This window comes from Oncorhynchus nerka, linkage group LG2 (assembly GCF_034236695.1).
Source record: "Oncorhynchus nerka isolate Pitt River linkage group LG2, Oner_Uvic_2.0, whole genome shotgun sequence".
Lineage (NCBI taxonomy): Eukaryota > Metazoa > Chordata > Actinopteri > Salmoniformes > Salmonidae > Oncorhynchus > Oncorhynchus nerka.
This window is the reverse complement of record NC_088397.1, coordinates 24,424,957-24,437,839: the sequence shown is the minus strand read 5'-3', so window position 1 is coordinate 24,437,839 and position 12,883 is coordinate 24,424,957. Positions and strand designations below refer to the sequence as shown.

The 12,883-nt window shown below is 37.0% G+C and overlaps 1 protein-coding gene across 1 annotated transcript; it reads left to right on the top strand.

Annotated features, from left to right (window-relative positions):
* The first annotated feature begins 471 nt into the window (after positions 1-471).
* Positions 472-4,394, top strand: LOC115145087 (T-box brain protein 1-like). The gene is made up of 6 exons (XM_029686343.2): positions 472-1,102; positions 1,358-1,512; positions 1,608-1,729; positions 1,996-2,148; positions 2,291-2,352; positions 2,927-4,394. Exons 1-6 carry the CDS (start codon positions 573-575, stop codon positions 3,537-3,539), a joined length of 1,635 nt encoding a protein of 544 aa, XP_029542203.1. The 5' UTR covers positions 472-572; the 3' UTR covers positions 3,540-4,394.
* Positions 4,395-12,883: the final 8,489 nt, after the last annotated feature.

The window sequence follows — 12,883 nt, the reverse complement described above, 5'->3', positions numbered from 1 at the left end:
ATTAAAATGACCCTCCCCATTTGATGTGAGGTGATGCCCACTTTCAATATTTAGTCATATTTCCTGATTTAAAAAAAAAAATCAAATAATGAAATATGAATGTTGTCATTAACTATAAACATGTTTAAATATATAATATACCTGCCACATGGTACTAGAGGTATAAAAACAGCAGTATTTTGTTCGTCCAGCAAAACCAACATGATCAGAGAGATTTATATAACTGTTAAAAATAGAACTGTTTGTACAGGCTACTTCTAAAACCTTATCCTTATTCTGTAATGTAAAGAGTAACAACTGTAGACGTTTCATTAGTTTCGTTCCAAGAGTATTTAGAGTTCATATTCCCTACATGTGATACGCGTAACCTTAACCAAATTGGTTTTTGTGTTGAGCGTAATTCTCCTTGCGCAGCTCCAATATCTTCGCATCTCAACATCCAACGCCCAATAATATGGATAGCGACTACCACAGGTCTGAACTCGCTACCCAGTACCACCCTATGCTCTCCTCAAGTGAAGGGCTGAACTGAAAAGAGGAACCTAACACGTTCTAATAAAGAAACCACAGGGATGACAAATCTGTCAGACGCAGACGACTTTATCGACTCGGAGGACTCATTTGGTGACGGCGACAAGGGAAGCAGTAGGCAGTCTGCTCAAGAGACCGTCTGCGACAATCGTCATAACTTCCATGGATCTACAGAGGGACCGTATCCCTCGTCTCAGCCCAGCCCCAGCCAAGCTCAGTCCGCGTCTGCTGCCTCGCCTGGTACCATGTTCCCACACCGGACACTGCACGGAGCCACCTACCCGGCCCTCGCCATCACCAGTTCGGGTCACTACATGGCACACCATCCTGTGGTCACGCAAGGCTCTTATAATAGCCTCTTGACCACTACGTCACCTCAAGGCTTCCCAGCGCCCGGATATTTTTACGCCCAGCCATACGGGCATGGCCACCAAGGAGGTGCTTTCCACAAGACCTCAGCAATGCAAACCGGGATGGTTTTTGGTAAAGCGCAAGTTTATCTCTGCAATAGGGCTCTGTGGCTCACGTTTCACAGGCACCAAACAGAGATGATCATCACTAAACAGGGGCGGTGAGTATTGACCCGTTCACTTTCTCGCTTGCCTTGCATAATGTTAGCTAATGTCAACATAGTGGGAAAACTGCCGTACTTATTTGGACGAAGTCAAATTGACCTGTTTATTGAAAACGCCTGGGGTTTATTAACAAAATATGGCCACAGCAATAGTCCCAATTAGAATGATTTTCGTTGTCTCATTAAGTAAAGTTTTAGCGGGCTTTAGGAAGTTGTAAAGGAAATAAAACTCTATATTTTTTATTCTTCCAGACGAATGTTTCCATTCCTGAGCTTTAATATATCTGGACTTGATCCGACGGCAAATTACAATATTTTTGTGGACGTCAGTCTCGCGGACCCTAATCACTGGCGTTTCCAAGGAGGACAGTGGGTACCCTGTGGTAAAGCGGAGTCAAATGGGACAGGCAAGTGATGTTACTTTTCTTGTACTTTTCTATCCTCTCCAAGTGAGGTTTTCTGACAAAGAAAGTGAGTAATGTCTTCAATAATCAATTTATAGGGAACAAGGCCTACATGCATCCAGACTCTCCTAACACCGGCGCGCACTGGATGCGTCAAGAAATTTCTTTTGGAAAACTGAAGTTGGCAAATAATAAAGGGGCATTGGAAAGTGCAGGGCAGGTACGTTTAATATAATCCTTATTTCGTACAGGCTCATATATATACGGTGAAAGAGGTCTTGAAAATATGCTATATTCAAGTCTAGAGACGTTTCATTGAGAGATTGTCTATAAAAAAAAAGAGTTATGTATTTATCAACCATATTGTATGAAATAATTCAGATTTTTTTTTTTTTTTTTTTTACACAAATCTTCAAATTGTGCTTTGTCTCTAGAGATGATCACAGATGCCCCAATTAACACCTGTTTTTCATATCCTCTGTTCAGATGGTTGTCGTTCAGTCCCTCCATAGGTACCAACCCCGTCTTAATGTGGTCGAGGTGCACGAGGATGGGGCCGAGAACGCCAGTCAACCCAGACAGTCGTTTACGTTCCCCGAGACGCAATTCGTTGCAGTCACAGCATACCAGAACACAGACGTAAGGAAATTCGTTTTTTCAAATATTGATTCATTTTTTAAATTGGGGCTAGGCAAATATTTTCCTATTGGGGTAAAAGTGGTTCACAAATTGACATTAGACTAGGAGAGGCCTTTTTAATGTTTTTATTTTCTTCTTTCAGATAACACAGCTGAAAATAGACCACAATCCTTTCGCAAAAGGTTTTCGGGACAATTATGACAAGTAAGTAAAAAATATATTATCCTAGCCATTGTTTTGTTTTTTAATTCCTTACATATTTAAATATTATTCTAATCACAAATTGTGACTACAATATTAACACATTTAATGTAGTTTGTTCCGAAATTAGACTATGCTTTACGCACGACTTTTCCCCATTTATTTGTGACGTTGGTGTCACTCCTAAAACAACCATATGTTTTTTTTAAATGATTTCTTCAATACCAGCTTTAAAGGTAAGGACTACATTATGATGTAAACGAGCTTGAAATGCATTATGGATTTGGATACGCGCATATTTTTGTTCAATTGGATATTTATGCGTTTGTGTGTCAGAATTCATGTAGACAGACAAGTTCAATTTTCTTGCCAATATTATCTTCAAATATTTAGTGTTTTAAATCTAATGTAAGAAACTATTGGAGATGAATTAGGCTTAATGGTGTAAGACGTCCGTTAATTTTGTTAAATAATTGCATGCCATTGTTACTTCACCCTTGTGGAAGAGTTTTATTTTAAGTCTTTCTCATTTGTATTATTTTCCAATTTCCTAATTGATTGTTTTGAATGTCTCTAGAATCTACACAGGCTACGATAGTGACCGGTTGACGCCATCGCCGAGTGACTCGAACTACGCCCAGTTTGTGCCCGGTGCCAGATATGCACTTGCTAATTCTTTCCTTCAGCACCAATTCGTCAGCACTTATGCCAAGTCCTGTTTCCGCCCTAGCGCAGGAGCTACGTCTGGACTAGACTATAACGTCCCCTTAACTAACAGCATGCTGTCACCGCAAACCAGCGAGGAGGACACGATGGCGGCATCCCCGAGATGGTTTGTGACACCGACCAACAACAGACTGGACTATGCCTCCCGCACAAATGACGCGACTGGAAACACGGCAACTTTGCTGTCATATGCGACAGCTGGAAAGGCACTACAGCTGTCCGCAACGGACAGTTCGGCTCGAGCCCTTTCTTATTACGCAGAACCAACGGATTTTGCGCCTACCTCACCTCAGTATTGCGGTGCGTCTAGCCCGGCTCTGTCCTGCTGGACTAATGGACACGCTGTTGGTACTGCGGACTTTGACGAGGTCCTCTCACTTTCAAAGGAGAGTTTGCCAACGAGTGTCTCTGAAGACGCAAAACCACAAGATATCTCGGAGTCTAGTTGGATAGAGACATCATAAACTGAATTGAAGAGATATCCCATCCTAGGTTATTGGCACCAGTCTAAATAGTCATCTGGAAATCGTTCATTCGTTTTTTCATTAGACTGCATTTTTGGATTAGCCTACAGTGGGCTGTGGATATGACTGAAGTATTAAAATGTTAACGACAAAATGGTCTATTTAAGCTATAATAATGTATCTATATAACATTAGCTGTAGTCCCACTCTAGATGTTTTCATCGAATCCTGTTTTCTAATTTGACTGATTTGATTGATTGATTTTGATTTATTGAATACATTTCTGGAACGTGTTAATGTCTAGCCTGCGTTGAGTTTTCCTTGGCATTATGTTTTATTGTGCTGGCTTTAGTAGGCTATATATGATCCACAATGTCTTTACTAGCGCAAAAAAACAAGGTTCTGAGTTATAACAACTGTACTAAAAGTAAGTAGCCCAATGCTTCAAAACACAATGGACATATTAATAAATCAATGCCCAACGCAAAAAAAAGGCGAAGAGGGAATTTGTTGTAGTCTTTGATAGGATGTACACTAATTAATTATCTAAAAATGAAGTAAAAATATAAATTCGATTAAAAGCAGATGGAGAAGTTGCAATTCCTTCTCTCTTTAAATGTGTTTATACCAGGTATGATGGTTTATCAGTGCTGTTGCTGCTTTGCTTGCAGATACGTGAACAATGGAACAAACTGAAGATGAAAGATATTCATAAGAGGAACACAATGGACATAAGTAATCTGAACTTGTTTTTTAATCCTTGATAATGTTTAATGTGTGTATTGTTGTACTCACATAGCTGATTCAACATCTGTATTTTACATTTGTCAAATAACTTTCATTTATTCGGCGACTATTGACGTTTTCTTTAAAAATAAAATATTTTTGTGTTAAAGTAACTGCCCAGTGTTTCCAGATTTCTATGAAATATGACCTATAATTTACAATATGAGTAAAACACTTTTCCTACCAAAAGATAATTAAATATGTTGAAAATAAGCTTTTCGGTGTTTGAATGATATGGGCGTACCCCAATAACAATGATGGGGGTGTAAACAGGTCATTAAAAATATGAATCGCAAGTCAACCGCTGATTGGCCAACACAGCCAGTGAGCCAACCTGACTTCACATTATATGTTGAAATAGTAAGCATTTTTGAGATGGGTTTTTTCTCAAATGCGTTGGCGTCAAATACGAGTATAGGACGAGTCAACAACATTATTTGAGAATGAGCTAACAAACAATTAACTTTTAAGTGATATTGTCACTGGACAGTTACTTTAACCTTCATTGGGGTATTTGCAGAAAATTAATCTCGGTTAAACCAGAACAAAAATCTTGCGCAATTTGCTCAACTGTGTTTACATATTTACATATAACGTAAAATATTTGCAAAGAGCTTCCTATTGGTTGTTTATGATACTTTCCAAGTGGAAATGTACGAATGGCTATATAAATACATTTGATTTGATTTGAAAACTCGGCCAAATTGGAAGTTTCCGAGTTGTCTTTCCAGTAGTCTTTCTATGAGAGATTAACAGAAAGTAGTCATGGCCCAATCCCAAACCAGGGACTGTTTACATAGCAGGATTGGATAACTAATCTGGCAGGTTAGGATAAATCACGTGGCAGGTTGAAATTAACATAACAGGCTAGGAAAATGAGGTTACGGTTAGGAAAATAGTTAGGTATAGGCTTAAAAACGTTTAAGGATCCGCCCCTTTTTTTCAATCGTCGCCTAAAATGACATACCCAAATCTAACTGCCTGTAGCTCAGACCCTGAAACAAGGATATGAATATTACTGATACAATTTGAAAGGAAACACTTTGAATTTTGTGGAAATGTGAAAGGAATGTAGGATAATATAACACATTTGATCTGGTAAAAGATAATACAAAGAAAGAAAAAAAGCGTTTTTTGTACCTTCATCTTTGAAAAGCAAGAGAACGGGCATAATTAATTATTCCAGCCCAGGCGCAATTTAGACTTTGGCCACTAGATGACAGCACTGTATGTGCAAAGTTTTGAGTGATCCAGTGAAATCTTGCATTTCTATTCAAAAGGTTGTATCAATACTACCCAAATGTGCCTAATTGGTTTATTCATACATTTTCAAGTTCATAATTGTGCACTCTCCTCAAACAATAAGATCAAGATAGCACGAAATGAGGGAAAGGAGGCTTACTTGGTTGGAGGACGAGGCTTCATCAACGGTTCAGAAATCCACATTCCTCCCTAAAATCTCACCAGAAGAAACAGATTGATGGTTTCGCCCATGGTATTGTAATGAAACAGCATTTCCGCAATTATAAACCCAGGGTCGTTACAGTATTCTCATTTTCCTTGCATTGTTTAACTTTACCTAACAAGCATCAGGTGACTATTTTTCGGGAATACTCAGGTACTTCAATTTATTAGTTTGTTCTTGTATGACCAGAAGACCTATTTTGTTTATAAACTTACGAAGAATCTGTATTAATTGTTTATGTATACAGTAACTAAGATACTGTTTCAAAGGGCATACAGGTCTGCTCTGACTTTACATGTTTATTTTTCTATTTCGTTATTAATACTTATTTCCATGTGAAAAAGGTCTCAGGAACGTTTATATGTAAAACATGTTTTATTAAAAAAAAATTATGATCAGTTTTCATATGCACTTAAAATAGTAGGTACCCTTTTATTTAAATTATTATTTTGTATTTTATTTCTCAGAATAGTTCCTGATTACACTAAAGAGGGTTTTTAGTCTCTCTTACTACATGAACCCTTGGTTTGGTCTTAATTTTCTGTTGAGTTAAATTTCAAAAGCTGGATAACATCTAGCTCAAAGTTGATAGAATATGCTATTTTCACTTTATGTTGACTTAAATGGTGCAGATATCGGTTCCTTATCGGTTACGTTCACTGCTCCTACATTTGACTCATCCTACTACAGTGCACAAGACCTTATTTTTATTTGCTAAACAATTTCGAACAGATTTTTGCTTTTTTCACGAGTCTCACTCAATTTCGGCTGATGCCAACTTCTGGAGGTCACAGTGGGGCAACAATATTTGGCTTTCCCATGGATCTGAACGGTCCGCCGATGTCACTACAATGAACAATACCTTTGGTGGTAATATTCTACACTCGGAATGTGACCCCTTTGGTCACTTTATTGGTCTTGTGATCAGTTACAATTACATTACACTCATTACTGTAAACTTCTACGGGTACAACACCAAACATGAGAATGATGTGTTGATTGAATCTATAGAGAAACTTATAATTCATTGGTTATCTAAATTTCCCAATTTGTTATTATTGATAGGAGGGGACTTTAACATTACTATAGATAATTCAACTGATAGATGGCCCCCAGGTAGGCCAACATCAGAATTTGGGTTTAATACTTTTTATGGTAATGTTTGATCTTACTGATATATGGAGAGAAAGGTTTCTGGCCGACAGATCATTCACTTGGAGTAACAAAACAGATTCCAGACAATCCAGAAATGATTTTTGGCTTATATCCAAATGTATTGATAGTGAGTGTGTTACTACAAATATTTGTACTACTCCCCTCACAGACCATAGGGCCATTTACATTGATATCAAAATATTTACCCCTGATACTATCCTTGGTCCTACTGGAAGCTAAATAGCTCATTATTAAATAATGATATAGTTAAATTTGAGGTTAAAGATCTGCTTTCACACTTTTGGGAAAGGGCTTGTGAAGAAAAATCTTACTGCAAGAACTGTGAGCTCTTCAAATTTGAGGTGTCCAAATACCTTAGAAAATATGGTAGTAATCTTGCTAAGACCAGAAGAGCTGAGGAGGAAAAGGTGATCATTAAGATAACTTCCCTTTCTCAGAGATCCCCAGCCAGCCTCCCGGGAGAGGAGAAGATAATATATATACATTAAAAGCAGAAGGAGCCTTTATTAGATCTAGGAAAAATGAATTGAGGAGGGAGAACAGAATTCATCCTATTTCTTTAGACTCAACAAATTGCAATCTAAAAATAACACTATCCATAAGTTAAACATTTATGGTGTTATTACAGATGACCAAAAATTAATCGCTAAATACTGTAGCAATTTTTTACAGAAAATTGTATAGCTCTATGTACTGTCAGGAATCCACAGATATGTTTTTTGACTCACTGAATAATGTTCACTCTATCAGTGATATAGAATCTAAACAGTGTGAAAGTTGAAGAGATTATAGAGTCTATCAAACATCTAAAGAACAATAAATCATCAGGTGTTGATGGAATTACATCAGAATTTTAAAATTATTTTCTGAACAAGTAGCTCCCTTCCTATTTGAAGTCTTTTTAGAGAGGATTAAACACAATGTTCTCCCTCCTACAATGAGTCAGGGGTTAATAACACTGATACCTAAGCCTAAAAAAGAAGTGCTGCTCATCGATAACTGGCGTCCAATTTGTCTTCTTAATATTGACTATAAGATATTAGCCTTACTACTTGCAAAAAGAATTAAGGAAGTCCTGGATGCAATCATTGATGAAACACAGTCTGGCTTTATGAGGAACAGACATATTTCTAACAATGTCAGACTGGTATTAGATATACTTGACTACTCAGACCTAATAACCGAGGATCTCTTCATATTGTTTTTAGATTTTAATAAAGCATTTGATACAGTAGAGCATCAGTTCCTCTTCCACTCCCTTGAGAGACTTTGCTTTGGGGATTTTTTCTGTAAGGCTATTAAGACACTCTATACAAATGGTAACAGCTCAAATTGAAATATGGCACCTCAGCTAGATTTGAGTTAAAGAGAGGAATTCGGCAAGGTTGTCCTATCTCTCCGTAACTGTTTTTATTAATCACCCAACTTCTTACAAATTCTTTAAATAAAAGTCCTGTACAAGGTATTTCCATATCTGGTAAAGAAATTATTATTAGCCAGCTGGCTGACGATACTACACTTTTTCTGAAAGATGCTAACCAAATTCCCATATCGATCAATGTGATTACAATCCTTTTCCAAAGCGTCTGGTCTATATCTTAACATTAATAAATGTGAACTCACTGTCAAAGATTGTGTGACACCTTCAAATGATGGTATTCCAGTAAAAGAAGAACTTACATATTTAGGCATAACCATTACAAAGGATCAGAAGTCTAGAGTCTTACTAAATTTGAACCCTCTTATTAAAAAAACATAGAAGAAGCTAAATCAATGGCTACAGAGGGACTTATCTTTAAAATGTAGAGTTCTAATAACCAAGGCTGAAGGTATTTCTAGACTAACATATGGCACTCTATCTTTATTTCTTGACAGTAAAATAAGAGATAGACCAGATGCTTTTCAACTTTCTTTGGAGAAACCGTACCCATTGCATTATGAAAACTGTTGTAATGAACACTTATGAGAATGGTGGGCTGAATTTTCTGGACTTTACTACCTTAAATAATACTTTAAAGATCAATTGGATAAAACAATTCCTAAGAAGACCCACTTCTATGTGGAATTTTATTCCTCATCATGTCTTCTCTACTTTTGGTGGCATTAATTTCATGTTGGTTTGCAATTATATTACTGACAAAGTTCCAGTGAAACTTTCTCCTTTTCATCGGCAGGTTTTCTTGTAATGGTCCTTAATTTATAAGCATAATTTTTATCCACACAGATATTATATATGGAATAATCCGGATATATTGTATAAAAATACTTCCTTGTTTTTAGAATATTGGTTCCGAAATAATATCCTATTGGTGAGCCAACTGGTAAATGCAGAGGGTCTTTTACTCAGTTTATAAGAAATTCTTATCACGTTACAAGGTCCCTGTAACACCTAAAGATTTTGAAAAAGTTATAGATGCCATTCCCTCAGGTGTTGCTTTATTATTCAGGAACGTGTCAAGACCTGACCCTCAGAGCCTTCCTTCTATTGACCCTGTTGACTCATCAGTAGGAAATATTTGTTTTTCTTTTGGTCCATTCAATAACAGAGCGATACGAACCCTGTTTCAGCAGGATGTTGTATCTATCTATACCTTATTGGAATGGATTTATTGATAATATCTGCTGGAAAAAAGTTTGGATGTTGCCACACACATACCTACTTGTTAACCAAATTAAGGATGTTTCCTTTAAAATTATTCATAAATATTATCCTGCCAACCACTATATGAAGAAGTTTAAGGAAAACATCAACTCAAATTGCTCCTTTTGTAATGACCACCCAGAAACAGTGTTGCATCTTTTTTGGCATTGTATTCATGTAAGAAAACTGTGGCAAGACATCAGTAGATTTATAATTGAACACATTTATGAAGATCTTACACTATTGTGGAGAGATGTACTGCTTGGATTCTTTACCTATGATAGAAATAAACTGAAACATTTTTATGTCATTAATTCCATTATTCTTTTGGCCATATTTCATATTCACAAATGTAAATTTACAAACAAAAAAAAACACATTTTCTTACCTTACAAAAAGAAATTGAACTGTATTTTAAGACAATTAAATACTCTACTAACAAAAAAGCTGTTAGGATTATATGTCCCTTAAGGTCCTTTTGTAATGTGATATTGTACCCCTAGCCCAATCTTCCATTGTATATTATTCATATATACTTGTGTTCCCACGTGTACTTCCTGTATTGATTTGTTGTTAAAAAAAGGGTTTTAATTAAATAAAAACTGCACCAAACACATTAGCTAGATGTAATATTGGCCGATTACAACCTGCAAAAACGTCCAAATTAATTACAGATTTAAAAAAGATTCTCACTATTTTGAGGAAGTATTGACTTTGTTCCTATGGTGACCCATGGGGGACAAACATCATTAACTGCCACATCGAACCACACCCCTAAGACTGAAACGTAGTTTTTTAATGAGTAACAGAAACACATTTGGGAATCTGAGGGGTGAGTATCCAAAACTGTAATGGTATGCTGTCAAACAAGGCTCCAAAAAATCTAAAGGGGCTCTATAAAGATTTGCTATGTATTCTCCTAAGGCTCATTGCTACTAGAGCAGTCCTTTCCCATACCAGCCGTCTGACTGACTTCCTAAAGCAAGGCCACTGGAGAGGCCCATTGGAAACATCAATCTACCATCCACTGCTCAGCCTGTGATGAAGATGTCAGGTGAGAATCAAAATTTGACTGGTTTAGGCTACACTTGTACTGTTTAATTGCCTATAAAAAGAACAAACCTTTGTTGGTAATCATCTTTAATTGCATATCCTAACTTTGGGTTTCTCACCAGGTCATGGCTTCAGTTGTTCAGACATCTTCAAATTAGGGCTGGGCGGTATACAGTATTTTAAATTATACCGGTATTGATGCAGGGACCGATTTGGTTTTTACTTGACCTTCTATACAGGTATTTGAATGTTTGGGTTGTTAAATGTGATACGCCATGTGTAATGTACATTTTTAGTGTTTACTTCGCTACTTGAGTCATCGCTCTCCGCTTTCTCTCTGTGCCACTTTCCACACAGCCCTAGCCACGCCCCCTGTCACTCAAGGAGCGCATTTGATGTTCCTCAACCATGAGACACTTGCGTTCAGTCTGCATGATGAATGCAGCACATGCAACAATGTTGATGACAACAATGCTGTTTTCACTTTGCTTCTTAATATAAATCCACTAGCGTTCTATAATGACACTATTAGTTTGTGTTTCTTACATCAGCAAACAGCTAGTTTGTCTTTTCTTAGCAAGTTGCCCTAAATCTTGTGAGATGCTAATTGTTAGCCGCTAATGCTAATAGCTAGCTAGCTAATAAATGTACCGAGTAAGAGCAAACGTAGCTAGCTAATACATCCTGACAATACCAGTGATGGTGTAGACCTAAATCAGCATGTTGTTTGTGCAACAGTGTCTTCTAAATCAAAGAGGAATATGCAAAGCAAGAATATGTTAGCTACATGGAGTAGCTAAGAGAAAACGTGCAACGTAACCAAAATGTATAGGGTCCCCTGGGAAACACTTATCAAAACTTTAATTCCTACCCTGTCACCACTCCTCCCTGGCATTTTAATTCGTTGTCATCTCAAACAACGCTATTCAAAGTGCCCACTATTATATTCTAACTAAAGAATTAGAATAGTCATTCTATTTCCATGATCCCTACAGTTTTGCTCTAATTCGCAAGTCAAATCTCAATTGCAACATTTGGTTAAAAATAAATACTAGATTATTTGCCCATATCATGCAGCCCTACGTGGCAGTGTGGAAATTACTTTGAAGAACTGAAATGGCTCAAGGTGGAAATAGGAGTCACTCTGATTAAATTGGGGTTTATCCACAAAATTGTCCATAACTCTGTCTCCAAATATCTAGGGTTGGACCAATATGCCCTTTAAGCACTTTGACATGCAAATACAGGCCCAGCCTTACTCAGACATTTTAAGACCTTTGCAATATCCTGCTGATTGTTTTGTAAATATTCTGTAAATATCCGTAGCTTTTTTCCGTTGTTGTGTTTCCCATTTTAATATGTGATCTTGTCATATGAACTATGACTGCTGCGAAATGGAATTGCCTCTTGAGGACATTAAAGTTGTCTGAACCTGTAATTATTTCATCCGTATAAATGACACATCAGTACTTCACCAGGAGCTCTGCTGACTTTGATCCCTGCAGATTTCAGTGGCCCACGGGGAAAAACGAATGTGTGTATTTTGCTGCAGTTCTGTGGAACAGTTCCCCAAGCTACCTAAAAACTCATCAGAGAACAGCTTTAAGGTGTCACAAACAAAACAAAAATATTTGAGAAACACCGTGGCGGTTTGATTAGGGGTATTCTCCCACGAGGTAACTCGTAAACGGGCTCCTCTGTGCTGTAGATGTCGTTGTTGTAAATGGATTGCTGTAAATTGCTTTTGTTGCTTTTAATTGCATTGAGTGCATGTGCAGTGTTGGTCTTTCCCACCTGTCATCTTGCTGAACAATGAGGACCACAATGGAACTAAGCCATCGGGTTTCATTGTGTTTTTATCCTCAATTATTTTTTTATGTAATGTTTTCTCCTGCTGGAGCAGCCTACTGCTTTTGATTATCCAATACATTTTATCAGTTGATCAACAACTTTATCTTGAGTTGTACCATAGAAATATAATTGACTTGAAACGGGTATTCATTTCAATCTAATATCTCGATGTGATTGGAGATATGTGTGTTTTTTCTATTGATAGTTGTTCTATATTTGTAATATATTCCTGCTTGATTAATGTTGATCATTGCATTTTAAAGAAAATGAGCTGGCTACTTAAAATTACGCCAATTTATTAATCAAATTGCTCAGTTTGATATGACGCATCATCCCATGAACACTAGGTGGCACCAATGTAACGTTTTTCAA